This window comes from Gymnogyps californianus, chromosome 4, assembly GCF_018139145.2.
Source record: "Gymnogyps californianus isolate 813 chromosome 4, ASM1813914v2, whole genome shotgun sequence".
Taxonomy (NCBI): Eukaryota; Metazoa; Chordata; class Aves; order Accipitriformes; family Cathartidae; genus Gymnogyps; species Gymnogyps californianus.
Window position 1 is genome coordinate 78,211,397 of NC_059474.1, and position 17,414 is coordinate 78,228,810.

Genomic DNA, 17,414 nt, shown 5'->3' on the forward strand with positions numbered 1-17,414 from the left:
GCATTGTTTCAAATTTAATTTATACAGATAAGCTGAAGATGACCAGTGGAACATCCTCTCAAAGGAAGAGGGTGCTCGAGGCAAAAAAAAAAAAAAAAAAAAAAAATCAGACTGGGCTGCCTCCAGATCATGTTTACATTGATTTATTACTGCTAACACAAAATGCCAACTGTCAAGATTTGTTCGGCCTGGGTTGATATGTTGTTTTGATATGTGAATGAACACTTAGGTGCTCCAGCAGTGTCAGCAGAGGTTAAAAAAACCAAACAAACCCTGACACAGAGAAAAGTCATTTTCAGTGATGAAAGGTGTATATTGAGAGCAGTGAGTTGCTGCTATACACACAATTCTTTTGCGCTAAGTTTAAACTGCCATATAGCAACTAGTATATAGTGCTTTTTTATTTTAAGGTGACTCCTTAAAGAAGAACTAAAACTGGAATGCTACAAATGGAAAACTGCAAGATGAAAAACTGTATGGCAGAAAGTGAACGGACTGTTGTAGAACAGAGTGAAACAGTCATCTGTGGTCCTTAATGAGTTTAATTTTACTGTATCCTAATTTTGAAGAGCCTTCAACAATATCTTTAATCTGCATAAGTTCTAATCTAGAAGGTAACTGATGTAATAGGTAATTGCATTATCCAGCTTTTGTCATGTCCTGTAGCAGGTCTCTTTCCTAGCAGCATTAATAGCCAAACACAAATCTGTAACAGCATCCACATGATTGATCCTCTTAGGAGCTGAACAGCATCAACTTGGAAACACTTGTCGTTTGCAGGACAGTACCCACAGATGAAATGCACAGACAGACCGCAGATAAACCTGCTTGTTACCTGAGCGTGGGTTCCAAATGCCAAGTATTGCACATAAATTCTCTCCAGTCGACTGTAGTGTAAGTAATGCTTTCCTCTGCCTCTTTGTCGGTGGAGCTGTCCTCAAGAACACCAACGGAGTTTTTCTGCCCTGGACGAGCAGCCAAAATGCGAGGAGGAAAAATTGCTACAAAATGGAGAGAGGAAAAACCCCACACCAGTCAGTCATGAGCATCTCACTTTAATTCTCTTTGTACATCATTCAAATAAAACAAAAGCACAAATCTCAAAAAAAGAGAGAACCACCTTGTGTTTCAGTTTTACAGAATTTCTGGCAAACAGGTTTGCTTTGAACAAAGTGCTAGTAAAAAATACCCTATGAAAACTGTAATGGACACCAGATAACACTGGAATGTGGGATTCTTCCTTCTCTCTGCCAGCCCAAAGCATCCATATAACAGGGGCTTTCTTTCAAATTCATCATGGCATTCAACAAAGCATATTACATTCCATAAGCAAAATTCAGACACGCTTCTAGTTTAAAATATTGTTTTAGATTGACAGAGTAGTCTCTGAGGAGGAGGATGGTGGGGGAACAGTTAAATTAAATCTTTGTCCAAAGGCATCAAGGGGACCTGAACCCAGCTCTTATTAGAGTTTAAGTCCTGGGATACAGAAAAGGAACAGCAGCTCCTTCTTCTCCAAACAACATATTTTATAAAATAAAAACAAATCTGTGAATTTGGATTGAATTGTGATTTAAGATAGCTTGAAAACAAATTTTTTGCCAAAGTTCCACCAAAAATAGTTATCTTCCTCTTGTGTTAGTTTCTGCACCTGTTGGACATCTTACTATAAAGTGCTTTTAGGAAACACTCCTAGCTTTCTTGTACACAATTACACGTAAACAGATTTTTATATGGTTAATTATAAAAATAAACTTTCAAAATACTGAATTTAATGTGTTCTACATCATACAAGTGTTACATTTATACATCACGTTACATCACATGAATAAATGTTACATTTTCTATACAGTTCAGTAATAAATGCAAACTACTACACACAACACTGAATTTCACACACACCAGAAAAACAAAATATGTGACTTTCACTGTGGTGGTAACTCATCATTTACACGTACGTTACTGTGTTACATTACTCTTGTGGCAGCCTTTAAAGAAAAAAAGTACAGAAATAAGAGCCTAGAGTAGGATTGCTGTGGCAAAATTTGGAAAACCTTAATTTAAGATCAGAAGTTGTAAAACTTCAAATAAGCAGCTTTTAATTTCAGTGATGACATCTCATCTGATATAATATAGAATTATATAATACATCTGAAATAATTTTATCTATAATCAACACCTACAGTGCCGGTATCATCTTTTCCAAGTCTTAATTAATGTAGTAGGTTTTACATACTCGTGGCAATAATTACTTGTAAAGCATCAAAGCCACTAGATGATGACTTTCCCTTGAACATGCAGGTAATCATAGAGCAGTGCCAGTCATTCAGTACTGCCCTGTTTATTCACCTTAAGTCTGCAACAACAAAAATCACTGTGTTGGGCACACTTTACATATACATCAAACTCACTTGTCTTCAATTTGCTCTTCTTAGCAAAGACCACATATTGCTTAAGAATGCATGTGCCAAATTTCAATGCTGCAACTGAACATATTCACGTGGAAAAGCAAAGCATTCTGAATTCAGAAAAATGCATGTCTTGAAAGGAACTCAATTGATGAAAGGACTGCAATAAAAGTAATAGAGCTTCCTAAAATAGTTTTCATCTGCATATACCATCTTACAAAAAGAAAGTTAAACTAAACACCAGGTGTCAAAATAGGAGCAAGATTAGAGTAACTAGCACAAGCTCATCAGTAGTGGGTAAGGAACAGAAATCCGGGACTATCTCTGTTCTCTGCAGCATACTGCACGTAGGAGCTGCATTGGAGGCAACCTAATTGTTTTTGAACAACCTGCTGTACCTACACAGCGTAGCAAAGTGCCACGCAGAGATACTAGTACAGCTCCATGCACAGTGGTGGCATGTCAGCGTACTGACACTACGAGGTTTCTAAGTTTGTATGCATCTAACTCTGCTTCCAGTTCTGCAGGAGCTGACCTAGTATCAGCTCAAGGATTTCCTGAACAACGTTGCACTTTTGAGAAGTGCCAAAATACCTCTTGGCTTTCAGTCTAAAACAACACAGAAAAAACTTTTTGTTATTGTACAGTTAAATTTCACTTACCAGTGATTGAAAAAGAGGTAACTATCATTTCATAGCATTAAGTCCAGATTTCAAGAACATTTAATACTACTTCTGTTGATTTCAATGGAAGCAATGTTAGGCTTCACTTTTTTAAAATTAAATCCATTTTTAACAAGTCAACTCCATTAAAAAGTAGGAAAATATTTACTATCAGATAGTCTGACAACTGCAGATTGTCAGACAAGCGTTACCTCATAAATAACAACTTACCTTTTTCTTTTTCTTTTAGATAAGCAGATACCAAGTCATGCAGAAACATAATCAATTCAGCATCCATAGTTACACAAATGTGGTCTGTAAATTCAGTTACTACACTGCATTCCACCTTTGGTTTAACACTTGTATCTACAGTCAGATAAAAATAGTATTAATACACTTGTAAGTACATATAGTATACATAAAAGTACACAGAATTTGAATACAAATAATTTGAAAATGACATTGCTGTTACTGAACCAGAGACTCAAAAGAGAGGAAGGACCACAATTAACATCTGTGTTTAGCAGCCTCAGCATTTTTTAAACAGTTTTCCCATCAGAGTAACTTCTGATAGTTTATAAAAGATGTTGAAAATACAGAAATACTACCATGTAGCAACCTTGATCATCCTCAACGTGGAAAGTCAACCTAGAGCAGTATCGCTAGCTTGTGCTATGCTATCAGTGCATGATTTTTAGACAACAAGAAAAGCTGATAGCAGATTTTGCTAGTTTGGCTATTAAAAAAACAACCAAAACCCGAGAGGTTGACTTATCTAGCAGTATTATCCAGGATCAGGTATGGAGTAAAACCACAGCTCAGCCAAGATAAACATCTACATTAATGTCTTATACCTTCAGAAGTCTTATTTCCCACCAGTTCCAATTGCAGTCTGAAGATAACATTTTGAAAACAAAGACCATAAAATTTAGGTTCCTATCTCATATTCCCTTTTTCAGAATGGCCTTCCTCTTTAATATTTTAATAAAAATAAGAAAACCAACCCTCTAAAAACAGCCAACCTAGCTGAAACGTTCATATTAATTTCTCTTAGTAAGTTTTTTCTATAGTGACCAGTCTCTGGACGAGATCTTCACTCTCTCAACAGAATTCCCTCTACATTTTATTACGAAATGTTATCCTTTCTTGCAGATCTGTAGTAATTCTCAGATTAAATCCTCTTCTCTTATCAGCACGGTAGCTTTGTATTTAACTCCTCATTTATGAGAAATAGCTTTGGATCAAGAAAAAACAAATTATGTTTACTGCACCTTGTAATGAAGGCTCTTGGGGCTCTTGAACATGAATAGATTTAAAATCCAGCTGCATCCTTGGCAATGCAAAGATGGTTTCAGTTTCATGGTTGTAACTGGAGCCACCTCTGAAGCCACTTAGCAAGCTTGAGCTTTTCACTGTTGTGCTGCTCTCTGGGTTGTTAGCATCAACATTTCGAAGCAGGTTTAACTCTACATGGACAATGGGAAATTCCTGAATTCAGTAGTCTTTATTAAAAAAAGGTTCTTGTCAGCACAGGGGGTGACAATTTTTCACGAAATACATCTCAGAATAAGAAGGGGGGAGGAAATAAGTGTCAGTACCATAACATCTAAGCACTTTGTTAGTTTTTTGGAAGCTTAAAGTCCAAATTTTATTCATCTGACCACCCTATCACAACTCTGTTCTAGTAACGAGCTTTCAGTTAAGTGAGATATAGACTGTATGGGTTCAAAGTGTGCCCTTTGTGTTTGAAAATATGGTAGTACTTAAAATGAAGATAAATGTTTCTGATTAATACAAGTAATACCTAAGTTCACCAAGGCAGCATTGCTGTCAGAAATCACTGTTGACCAGGAATCCAACTTTGTCACAAGACTTTTACCATAGTACACATGCAACATCATTTGAATTAGTTTTCAGTTGTTAAAGTTGTGACAAGACAAAAAAGTTAAGAAAGGTTACTATTTCATTGTAAAACTGCTACTGTATGATTATTAAGAAGATTATATCCTTTATCCTGCTCCCAAAAGCATGGCTACAAAAGGTCAAACAAACAAATTTTGTTGTTGTTTATATACTTAAATGCTCCAGATGTAGCAAAACAGGGCTACATAAAAACATCTAACAGACAGCGCCTCTATTTGTGAACTTCAACCACTACATCCTGTTGTGTCTTTCAAAAGGAATAAATATTAGTGTAGTATATCAATAATTTAAAAATATTTTTTTCAAGAAACTATCATCTGCTCATTTCTCACTATATACCATACTCTGCTCTTCACCCTTTCACAGAAGTTCTGTTGATACCATCTACTGATTCTACGGTTTGTGAATGAAATAGCGACAGCTGTATTTTAAGATCTCTTTTAACATTATCTTGAAAGTTTTATTTTCCAATTAACAATGATTTAAAGGTATGATTCAAAATCTTTTAAGGCCTAGAAGCAGCTAAAGGTTGAAAAGCTTTAGGCAGGTGAGTAATTTTCAAGTGTTAGTCTTAAGTGGTGACAGAAGCCTAAAATATATTCTTACTTCAACTTAATCCATAAATCCTTCATATACAGTGAAATATATCCTCATGTTACAAGGTCACAACTGGATGTGAAACAAGAAATTTTTTTGCATATAATGAAAGAGGAAAAGACTAGAACTACTGCAATGCCAGATACGTAAACGTCCTGTACACTAACAGAACATTTTGGCTTTACTGCACGGTTTGAAAAAGGTCTTAGTAACACTTCCAGCTGTTCAGCATATTGCTGTGCTTCATTCCACAGTTCACCATAAGGTTCTCAAGAAGAAACAACTTCCATTACTTCAAATTCCCTTGTCCCTGTAGCCCACTTGAAATCTAGCAGCTTTTAAACAGCACAATCTGCACTGCCTGGCAAGCAGACCAATCCCAAAACTTAATGAACGTGAATCTAACCTTCATTCCTTGTGGCTGTAACATAATTGAACCACTCTTTCACGCTGGCAACTCCATGTGGGGGGTTTTCATGGCGGCGCCTCGTTATCTTTGTGATTGTCGCCATAGGGCTTTCGAGGGCTCCACACGGTTTGGTGACCATAGTGTTATGGCCCAAATGAAAGTCCAGGGTTTGCACAATATACGTGGAGTGTTCACTAGTACCTGCATTGAAGGTGTGGGCGGCATGGGGTGAGAGAGAAAAAAAAAAAATGGAAAAAGCAGCTTGGTAAGGGTAGTAGGATTTCTCCTCGCACAGGTATTTAACATGAATAATTAGTATGCCAGTGGCATTAAAAACGGGTATAAAGCTTGCAAAACAACAGAAAAATTAAATCCTCAGTAGCTACAGACAGTAAAGCCTTCTCAATATGAAGACAAATATAAGCAATAAGACCATCAAAATTCATCATACAGAAACAAAGGACTACATAAACACAGACATGCAATTAACAAGGCAGACAATCCACTTTGTAGGCATATTATCAGGGACCTATCTAGTATATTTGAAAATGGACTTTGCATTATCCCACAGATAAAGCAAATTGTGGTAAAGATAGAACAGATTCTTATTTTACCTAAGTGGTATATTTTTGGGAAATAATCTTGATTCAGACTTAAAGAAAATAAGCTTTTCTTTTATTTCTTCTTATGTATCAATACATTCTTAAAATTTCATTTAAAGGAATTTAGAGAAGTGAAGAAATGGTTCAAATTACCATCTTCCCAAACTTTCTGAGCTTCTGTCCAAAATGCAATATTGGGTTCTTCAAGGTGAAATAAGGCCCACGATTTTGAGCGGAAATTAGGTCCATGAAAACAAGCCAGCGTCATATGGTTGCCGTGCAGGCTCATGGATCCTCCAAATTGCATTCCATCTTCTGGCAGTGGCATCTGAAATAAGGATATATGGCACCCAGATACCACTTTCAAAACTCCTGGCCAATGGCGATGATGGGCTGCATCCAACACTAGAAAGTAAACACGCAATAGCAAGAACAAACTTTAGAAAAGAGAAAGATACAGGAAAGATTGCTGCCATATTCATATTTTTAATAAAACATGGAATTATGAGTGATATTGTCTATGTGTCTATTTCATTGACACTGTTTCATCTTTGTGATCTAAGGTGGCTGTAGCTTAAGAGTACCTGAACAAGCAGACTGGGAAATCAATGACTCATTGTGTTCAGACAAATTATGGTTTCAGCTTATGATTAACAGAAAGTAAGAATAACATCACACTTCCACTGCTACTCAAAATAGAAATGTTTTTTTATGAAATAGACTTCAAAATAGACTTTGAAAACTATTTAAACTCTATTGAAATAGCTTGACAACTGCAAAAAAGATTTTTTTTATTTTTTAAACAAAAATACATGTTTTTAACTAAAACCCCAAAGTTACATAAGTTAGTTCATTATTCTGCCCCAGGTCTAGCAGGGTACGAGAGATATTTGCATTCTTCATTGAAAGGTTATTGCCAGCCAAATTTACAGGAAAAACATACTGAAGAAACTATTTCAAGTCAAATAGATATACTTGCATGTATAAAGTTGCTCAGATGAATTTTTGCAATTCAAACATCCTACTTGGGAAGTATACTATTTGTTGTACCACTTACATTGCTCGTGTGAGCTTCTCTCTAAGTTGTTGGCCATTGTCTTGGGAGGGAGATAAGGAACAGGTCCCCAAGTGGACAAAGCTCGCTTGCTTGTATCAAACTGCTGTGTAAAGAACTCCTGGAGTTTCATTCCTATTTTTATTAGGTCTGGTGTAGTCGATCTTGAAATCATCACTTGGAAGATATCCCATTTCAAGTCCCCATGGACAAATATCTCACTAGATATTAAAAAGAGCAAGAACATTAGCAGTTAATCTATTTCCTATTGACAATAAAAAAAAACCCAAAACAACGAACCTTTTGTTTTCTAGCGGACACTTACATTTTTGGTTAACAATACTGGACAGAAGACATATGGGCAGAATTTGACCTTATCAAGTATTACACATTTTAAACACAGGAAGCGGTCTTACCTTTTATCAGAGATGCTCGAGTCCAAAGCATTATACAGATTAATTTTCCATTCATCCTGTAGTTTAAGATCAGCATTACTGAAGATTCCCATTAGGATACTGGACCCCATATAGTCAACACGTGCTTCAGTAGAACCCATGGTAATTTGAATTTTATGACTGGGCTGTTGGTTTGGGTGTTCAGAAATATGAGCTGAAATAGAACCAAAGCAATACAGAAATATAGCATTAAAGATAAGAAAATCAGTTTTGCCAGTGATATCACCTTAATGCCATCCACATGATACAGAGGGACTGAGAAAGCACTGTTTCTTTCCAGATGCACAGGGAGGTCATGACTCTGGTGTAGTGCCAGAACACCCAGCCTCTTTCCAAAGCCACTTTTGCATTTCCCAGATCGTAAGCACTGGTGAAATTCTAGGAGGAGCTGAAATGCTATCAAATCTTTCAGTTGCCATCTGTCCAGACAGCTGAAGGGGGCTGGAGGGTTGCACAACTAGATAGTGTAATTTTAGAGCAACCCTGAGAGTGAATCAGCCCTTGATCAGAAGGCTATCCCTTCAATTCAAAGTGTGTTTCATAGTCAGAATGCACAAGTAAGAATCCAAAGTTTTTATATACTAGCAGGTTCACAAAGCGAGGTACTGTGTATATTCTTTAGTTTTTCACATTTATTGTCTGGAGCATATACTAATACCAGGCAGCTTTCCAACTTACCCACCATCTCCAGGGTATTAACATCTATGGTACCTCCAACAACTCCCCCTCTAGAGTCCAACTGTGATCTTCCCAAGCCAACAGACATGCTAATTTCCCGATCTCTGCTACTACCCACAGACAGACGACCCTGGCTTTTCAAACCACTGGTGGTCCACCTAGAACAGAGGTGAAAACAGACAACAATTTTCCAGGCTGTCAACAGAGAACTGAAAATTATTTACTGAAAAGCAGTAAATAATGTGGTTTAGGCATATGTGACTTCGGGATTAAGCATCTACCAGTATTCATGAGGGGCTTCACAGTTCAAAACTGAAAAAGTTAGGATTTTAAAGCTAGATGACAACCGGCTGTTAACAGTCTGTGGGGAAAATGTTTTTTTTTTTTTTGCCCCCAAAACAACACCGTCTGTTAAAACGTGCTTGATCTTGTTTTATACTTACGTAGTATTGCCCATTACATTGCTCATATTCATTTGAACGTTTAATTGTTTTAGGTTCATAGCAAATACAACCAGTGTTTCCCATGGTGTTCCTTGCTGGCTTCCAGCTTTATTTGACTTATTAAATGGAGTTGATGTTTTTGAGAGAGTATCTAAACAAAAAAGTAGACAAAAATTTACATTATTCCACATGCTAGGAAAAACTGGCAGAACATATCCATTGTACATATTACAAAAGGACAGACTAACACCATATTTAAGACGCACCACAAAACTACAAGTGAGGATAAGTGGGAACTAGAGGATTTGCAATATACATTGCTTTAGTTGTCACAGAAATTGACTCATTTTACACATTCATTTTACACATTTATTTTTACTAATATCTTTAAGAGAAATGATTTTTAATTTGCAGTCAGTCATGCAAGACCGTATTATAAATTATTTAGCTGTTTAAAAATACCAGTGTATTCAGAAAATTAATTATTAGTATTTGAATATTCAGGTAGCAGTTGTTTGCACAAGTGCCCAGTCAGAATTTCAAGTATTAGGGTTTTCCTTGCTCTTCTCACAAAAATCCTGGCAATACTCTTATAAGCCTGTGCAAAATTGCATTTCCTATCGACGAGCCGCTCTAGCAGCCATAAATCCTTCTCCAACTGTGTCTTCCCCTAAAAACTGTTTATATATAAGCTCTTGCTTACATTCTAAGTAGACAAAATACCTGTCCTTTCTTTTCTTACAGATATTTTTCCTAGACTAAAATAAGCACCATATTTCTAAATCTCCTATCTATATCTAATGCCATAAATATTCCACATAGCCAGTGCTACACTGCTATAAGATACAATACAATAACATTTGTAGTAAAAGAAATTAAAAGTTACTTTATTTCTTATATAGAAACTACCCTTATTTAGACCTCTTAGTATGGGCCCAAAGTCTCAGATGAAATGAAATAACTGACCTCACTTGTGAGCTGTGATACTGATCCTCTGCTAAGAGTGTGGTAATTGCTTGGATGAGAATAGAAAGCCAAAATGATGACAATGCAATCAAATTAAGCTGGAGAACTCATCTAATCCCAGCTAAACAACTCCTGCTCTAGTAAAAGAAACTGTAATTTTATAGAAAAGTATGCTAACAAACTACACTTTGATTCATCCATTTCAGACATTTTCCTTTCTCTAAGCCATTGATTCTCCATTCCCAGGCACAGTGGAAAAGAGTATTTTATGGTTGCTTTCTACAAAGCAGTAATGACATACTTTTTTCATACAATTGATGGAATACTTTAAAAAACTAAAAGGAGTCATTGTTCACTAACCTCTCTGAGGCACTGAAGAGTCAGACACACTCCTGGATCTTGTAACAGCTGGAGACTTTAAGCTATGAGATGCTGTCCCTGGTGACATACTGCTGCTTGCATTATGTTCACTAAAAACATTAGGTGACTGTGCCATGTGTGTAAATGAAGCAGATTGGCAGGGCTGCTCCCACGTCCTACAGTATGCTTTCCGTGAGGATTCAGGAGAAAGATGCTGGCTTACCCCTTCAATTGAATCTGGTGTTCCAGGACCCGATGCTACTAGAAAAACAGCAGCACATGAAGGGCAGAAAAACGATTTCATTTTTGTTTAACAATATCCTCCCACATACTAAGAAGTATTTGGAGAGTGTGAAAATACATTTCATTTATCATAACTAAAGGTTTTCTACTGTATTCATTAATATAAGCTCTTTAAATAATTCAATGACCTACTTCAGAAATTTTCCATTTCTTCTTTCTAGGATTTTCTGTTAAATTTATTAGAGTGACTGCATATGGAGTAAATTATAACACATTTATATCTAGTCACATATGTAATAATACACAGGTAATAAATGTTATAAATAACCCCTTGTACAAAAAGGTTTTTCATGATAAGAAGCAGTATCTTACCTGGCAGATTTATTGTTTGATCACCTAGGAAAAGCCGTCTAGCAATGCTTCTCCTGTACCAAGCCCTTGGAAAGGCTAGAATCTCACTGAGTCGGCGCATATCGTATTTAAAAGAAGCAGATCCTATATCACAGACAGCTGAAAAAGAAAAAGCATATACACAACTGTAAAATCTCAGTAGTAACAGCTTTTGGTAACCAAATCTAATTAAGAGGTGTTCAATATAGTCAAATACTTCTTTACCTAGCAGTATAGTCTCTGCTGTAATGAAAAAATAGTTTACCTGAGATGTTGCCATTTCCCCAAATCCAATATTAGATACAAATACATTTCATAAAGGCAGGATGGAACCTAAGAATATAACTGATGTTGGGTCCTACTTGTGTTGTATGTGCCTCAGACTCCTCATCTGAAGGCTTTAATGGCAGATTAATCACAACCATTCTGCTGTTTGTCCAGTAAGTCAGGATCCCATGTGCAGTGGGGGGAAGTAAATAAATAAATAACAGATCTTTAAACGCCACTTTTACTTCAAGGTTCCTTGAGTATTCAGGAGTCCAGCTCTCACTGTAGCTTCATAGGCACCAGGTGGCAAGGTGGTGAAATTTGACAGCTAGTAACTGAACACAGACTGCAGAACTACATCACCGAGTTAAACATGCAGCAGTGCAGCCAGAATTAAGGTAATAACACACAGCAAGTGTCAGACTAAAAAAAAAAAAAAAAAAAAAAAAAAGAAAAAAGCAAAAAAAAAGAAAAAAGAGAAAAAAGATCATGAAGAACACTAAGAAGGCAGCTTGTGATCTAGGAGATTCAGCTGTCATTTTTAATGAGCACAGTGTATTATCTCTAGAATACCACATTTAATTGTGCTACATAATCCACTGATTCCGCCCCCCCCCCCCCCTCCTTTGGGGAGATTGCTTGAAAACTAGACTATTTCTAGTTCTCATATAAAAAAGGAAAAAAGGGTGAGTGTCTGTAAAAGATTTTGTCCTATTCAGGTAACAAGAGAGAGCTGTGAAATCTCTGTTTCTGAAGAGAGGACTATGAAAATGGGTGGTTAGTGTTTACCAAACTAGGTCCAACCAAAAGCTTAACCAACTTTGGGAATAAATTTAACAAAGTTCTAGTATTATACTAGTTTATCTCTGTTATAAAATGTATTAACAGATGAATCAGCAATGAGAATCTGAGTTTGTTCATCTTTCTGTTCTGATGGAACAGTGACATAAAAGAGTGTTCACACTAGAGCACTGGGTGGCCTGCTGAAGTTCATTCCCTTGTTGCTCACTCCTGTATGCGGAGACTTATTGAAGCTATGCTATGTAGACACTGTGGGCATACTGTGATTGCTTTCCAACTTTAGCAAGCAAGTTAGTGCAGTGTAACACATTGAGAAAACACAGCAGAATTCCACCAAACAAGCTGAAAAGAAACCCAGCCCAAAGCCTAACTCTCATCATACACTTTTTCTTAGTGATTTGTAGTCCCTTCAGCTGATTGCTCTAAGATACATGCATTTTTGAATTACCATTGCTCTTTTTGATTACTAGCAGTAAAACAGATTCGCAATGGCCAGACCAAAGTGAAATGGCATATTGAGAGTTTGAGGATTTCAAAACCACTATTTTACCTGTAATGATGTGTGACAGTGAGGAATAAATGAAGTATTTTAGGAAGAAGGATTTTTTTTCTTTTTTTGGGTGGGAAACAAGAACTACTGGTATAGCTAATATAAAAATATTTAAAAGCTAACCAAGCCACTGAGTTTGTCATTGAAACAAATTATGTGAGAACAGATTAGCATTACATGTTCCGTCTCATTGCCGTTTATGTAGTCATATATTACCGCACTGCAGTCATACAGACTTTTGGGGTTCTCGAGAAACAGGGTTAAAAAATGAAGGGCATAGATATTGCTCAACAAACAATACTATTCAAAGACTCTAGCCTCTCAGGTACAAAGCTAATGTATACTATGGGATTTTATATCTGAAGAAAAATATACATTGTGCCATTAGGTGAAAATAACCACCCTCTTTTGCATGCTAAGACCATATAATAAAGTTTACATACTAAGATTACTACTAAATGACGACTTGAAATCACTTCCTTCTGATAATACCTGACAGAAATATCTGCAATACAACTAAAATGACATGTAACTTAAAGCAGTCTAAACACAAACAATTTAGGCTTTATCTCTGTGGTGGCTTCGCCCTGGCTAACAGCCAAATGCCCACCGAGCTGCTCACTCATTCCAATCTCCTGTGGGAGACGGAGAAAACAGAAGGAAGGCAAGGACACTTGTGGATTGAGGTAGCAACAGCTTAACAGGGAAAGCATAACTGTGCATGCAAGTGAAGGAAAAAAAAAAAATTATTCACTGCTTCCCATTGGCAGGCAGATGTTTACCTATTTACTGGAAAGCAGGGCCTCAGCACACCTAACAGCTGTTTCAGAAGACAAATACCATAGCCACCAATATCCCCCCTTCCTCCTCCTTTCCCTGAGCTTTTATTACTGAGTGCAACATCATATGCTATGGAATATCCCTTCAATCAATTTGGGTCAGCGGTCCTAGCTGTGTTCCCTCCTGGGCAGAGTGGGAGAGAGAGAAGGCCTTGAGGCTGTGCAAGCACTATTCAGTATTGATAACACACCAATGTTTTGGCTATTGCTGTTTCAGCCACAAATTCAAAGCACAGCACCATATGGGCTGCTATGAAGAAAGTTAACTCCATCCTAGCCACAGCCAGTACAATCTCAAAATATTCAAGGGTCACATTAAGTCACACAGACTGATGTCAGAGATGTGTTTGAGCAAGCCCATTTAGTTACATTAAATTAATCAGGAGGCTAAAAAGGTGCATCTACAAATAGGCACTCCAAGTACCATTAAAATTTAATGTATCAATCCCTACTTCACTCAAAAAGGGCAACAACTTTACTACACACTACAAGTAGATGGCTCTCATATAACATCTACAAAAGCTGCTGAGAGTAAAGTCTATCACTGGAACACCAGTTCTCTAATTAGCTGAATAGATGGGATTAAAATGAAACAAGCGTTTACCAGATATGTTTATTAATGTAGTATCTATCTTGCTCGTCGCTTTGCTTGCAGACTGACTCTCAAAAAAGGAGGAACCTCCTGAACGCCTTATTCGTGACAGGCTGACTTTCACAAACTCGAGGTTAATGCTCAAAGAATCCTTCCGGCCAGTGACCGAAGTTGGTTCCTCATCCACATTACCTAGAAATAGAAAGGAAAAAGTTTAATATTCTGTGACCTTTTCAAATCTTCAGTTCAGAAAACCATGCCAAACTTGAACAATGTTCATTAAAGCAAACAAAAAAAAACTGTTCTGTACCTAGGGCTCCTGATCCAGGGGTTAGAACAGTAACAGCAGATTTTTGTTTTCCAGCTCCATATGGATGGAACACGTAAAGGGAAAAGTCAGACATGCAGGCGGTAAAGCTCAGGCCTGAAGAGCTGCTGCTAGAAGTAGTCAAGTCTGACTGACTGCTGCTGTGCCGTGTTCTGCCAAGAGGGCTGCCTAGTCCAGGCGATGAACCTGAAGTCAAATTTTTTTTTTTGCAAAAGTTAGTTCTATAGTATGAAAGCATTTTCAAACGTGAAATAATACTGACTGTTAACAGCAATATCAAACAGACCAAATGGACATCAAATTACGTCCTTGTAGCAGCAATGTAGCTTAAATATTCTATGTATTGATGCTAGCCTTTTATAAGAGATAACCAAACTCGCTTAGCCAATGCAAGAAAAACTCCAATATACTGTATCTGCAAGTTTTTACGGGAAACTGATACAACATGAAGAAATCCTACTGAACTCACTAATACATAAATGTTTAGCCTTAAGGTGTGTAAAAGCTTATCTTCTGCTCTAATTTTAGACAACAGAACATTATATTTATTTATGCTACAAGCTGTATACCATATAAACATTCATATACGTATTACCTGGTGCTCCAGATTTGCTAACTGAATTCTTTGAGCCACTCTGTGAAGTATTGCCACCAATCGACACGTTTTCTGATGGGTACGTTGTGCCTAATGTTTCCAGTTCTCCTCGGTTTGAAGAGAAAACAAGATCCAGGGAAGGCAACTTCAGCATACACTCAACTCTCGACACTGGCAAGCAACTGAACTTGATTTGAGAGGGCTGGAAGACAGAAAGAAAATAAAGCATTCAATGAACAAATATGAAATACTAAAAACATCCCAAATTTGGCTTATCAAGTGCTATGTATTTATTTTTTAAATGTAAGCAAATTCCAGCCTTTTCAGACTGGTTTTAGAATTAGTAAGGTAACTGTATACAAGTTGATATAGATACATTAAGTTCAGGGAATCCCTCCAACACCAGGGCTATTATTTGGACCAGTTTTTGGAAAACTTAGACACAGGAAGCCTGGATGCAGCAGAGGACACGTACGTCCCCCTCTCTTCCTCCTCCCCAAGTCAATTCATAGCTCATCTCATGCAAGAACTATGCAGAATCACTTCAGCTGTTGCTGAAAGCCTCAGCTCCCCTCAACACATTCTTGGCCAGATGAGTTTGCAAGTAAAAGCTGAGAGAGGCTACAGATTGTCATGGTTAATTTTCATAGGCATTTAAAAAAAGGCACCTGTTAGAATATGTTGTTCAATTTGGGAATGATCAAATTTATACCACGAAAAAATGTTGTTTGATCAAAGTGGAAAAATATAACAGCAACATTCAGATCAAGCTCAAGTGCTCTGAATCACTCTGCAGTAGCACTTTTCTCTCTTACATATATAAAAAGCCCAGACACATCAAATATTAAGCGGTATGAATAATGCCTTGTAGATGATAACTGTACATTCCTACATTTTCCATATAAACTGAGAAAAATCTTTAATTATTATTTTTGTTTTGTAATGGTACATATGAACAATGGATAGAAATACTAGCTATGAAAGGTATTTTCAAAAAAAGTCCAAAAGAGACAAAGAAGAAGTAATGATTAAAAATGCTCAGAACTTGTGTGACTTCTCAAAATAGCTCATTTCTTTGGTCTCGGTGGGACTAAAATATGTCAGAACTGCTAAAATAAGGCCTATTTTATCATCACACTGGACATTAATATCTCATAAAGGACACTTGAAAATATTTTTTATGTTTTAAAAAGCAAACCTAGAAGGATGGATTGTCTCAAAGACTGTGACTGAAGTTACTTACTATACTGAAAGTTGAGTTAAAACCTCACCTGAACTCGTACATAAACCACCACATCTACAGGGAAGGATGAATATGCTGATGTCGAGGATGATACTAACGATGTTGTGGACTCTTCTAAGGGATCTTGTATATCGAATTGTCCCATGTCTTCATCCTGTGAACTAACAGCTTTTAACAAGTACAAGAACTCATTAGGAAGTGGAATTTAAAGGGAAGAGCAGCTCAATGCCAGCAGAAGACAAAAAAGAAAAAGCATAGCGTACTAGAACACAAATATGCAACTTACCTGTGTAATTCCTTTCAATGGGTGTAATTGGAATGGTTTCAAGAGCTTTCTCTAGAAAGTCCAGTAAGCATGGGCTAATCACCATTTCCTCTGGCAGTGACTGGAGCGCAACCCATGCATATAGTTTAGCAGTTTTCACTCCACCACTTCCTTTCCCTTTGGCTGCAACATTTAAAAGATAAATTTGTCTAATGTAATACCACTCAACAGTAACTGATACACATTAGTAGATACTTCATAACTAACAGCTGTTTCCTCTAATTCACTGTATCATCGTCTGAAAAGGCATAAATCAGATCAGTTAGAAAAAATTAAACCTTAAGTTTTCAGTAAGAAAACTGTGCAAAAACAACTGTTAGTCTGTCATGCTTGATTGTAATTCCATTGTGCATGTTCTTGACCAAGCACTCTTACGTCATTGGTACCACTTTGCTTTTTAAAAAATAGGGCTGAAATCAGACACACACAATTTTTCTCCAAATACACAACGCAAAGTAACCACAGCTGATCGGAAATGAAAGTGGAATTAGGAAAAATAAATACATGAGCCTGGGAAGAATGTCAGTTTAAACTGAAAAAATACGTCAAAAAATTAAAACTGTAAATGGCAAGCCCTACTATATATTTATGCAAAGAATAACTAAAGATTCTAAACCAGCATTTTTAAAAGCTTGGAGCTAGCCAGAGTATAAACTAATAAAAAGATTGTTGTCTTCTAAATCT

The 17,414-nt window shown here is 36.8% G+C and overlaps 1 protein-coding gene across 2 annotated transcripts in view; it reads right to left on the reverse strand.

The window, feature by feature from the left end:
• BLTP1 (bridge-like lipid transfer protein family member 1) overlaps nucleotides 1–17,414 on the reverse strand; it is a 129,188-nt gene that overhangs the window by 864 nt on the left and 110,910 nt on the right. Inside the window, exons 71-86 of one of the 2 annotated variants that reach the window (XM_050896358.1) lie at nucleotides 16,692–16,853; nucleotides 16,434–16,573; nucleotides 15,163–15,364; nucleotides 14,550–14,753; nucleotides 14,252–14,431; nucleotides 11,173–11,310; nucleotides 10,558–10,815; nucleotides 9,232–9,382; nucleotides 8,789–8,946; nucleotides 8,072–8,264; nucleotides 7,659–7,876; nucleotides 6,755–7,006; nucleotides 5,997–6,200; nucleotides 4,342–4,536; nucleotides 3,302–3,436; nucleotides 836–1,001 (exon numbers count right to left, since the gene is read on the reverse strand). In XM_050896358.1, the coding sequence (XP_050752315.1) occupies nucleotides 836–1,001; nucleotides 3,302–3,436; nucleotides 4,342–4,536; nucleotides 5,997–6,200; nucleotides 6,755–7,006; nucleotides 7,659–7,876; nucleotides 8,072–8,264; nucleotides 8,789–8,946; nucleotides 9,232–9,382; nucleotides 10,558–10,815; nucleotides 11,173–11,310; nucleotides 14,252–14,431; nucleotides 14,550–14,753; nucleotides 15,163–15,364; nucleotides 16,434–16,573; nucleotides 16,692–16,853 (2,956 nt within the window). Of the gene's footprint in view, nucleotides 1–835; nucleotides 1,002–3,301; nucleotides 3,437–4,341; nucleotides 4,537–5,996; nucleotides 6,201–6,754; nucleotides 7,007–7,658; nucleotides 7,877–8,071; nucleotides 8,265–8,788; nucleotides 8,947–9,231; nucleotides 9,383–10,557; nucleotides 10,819–11,172; nucleotides 11,311–14,251; nucleotides 14,432–14,549; nucleotides 14,754–15,162; nucleotides 15,365–16,433; nucleotides 16,574–16,691; nucleotides 16,854–17,414 lie in introns of both variants that reach the window. The other variant, XM_050896359.1, reaches the window with a different exon arrangement.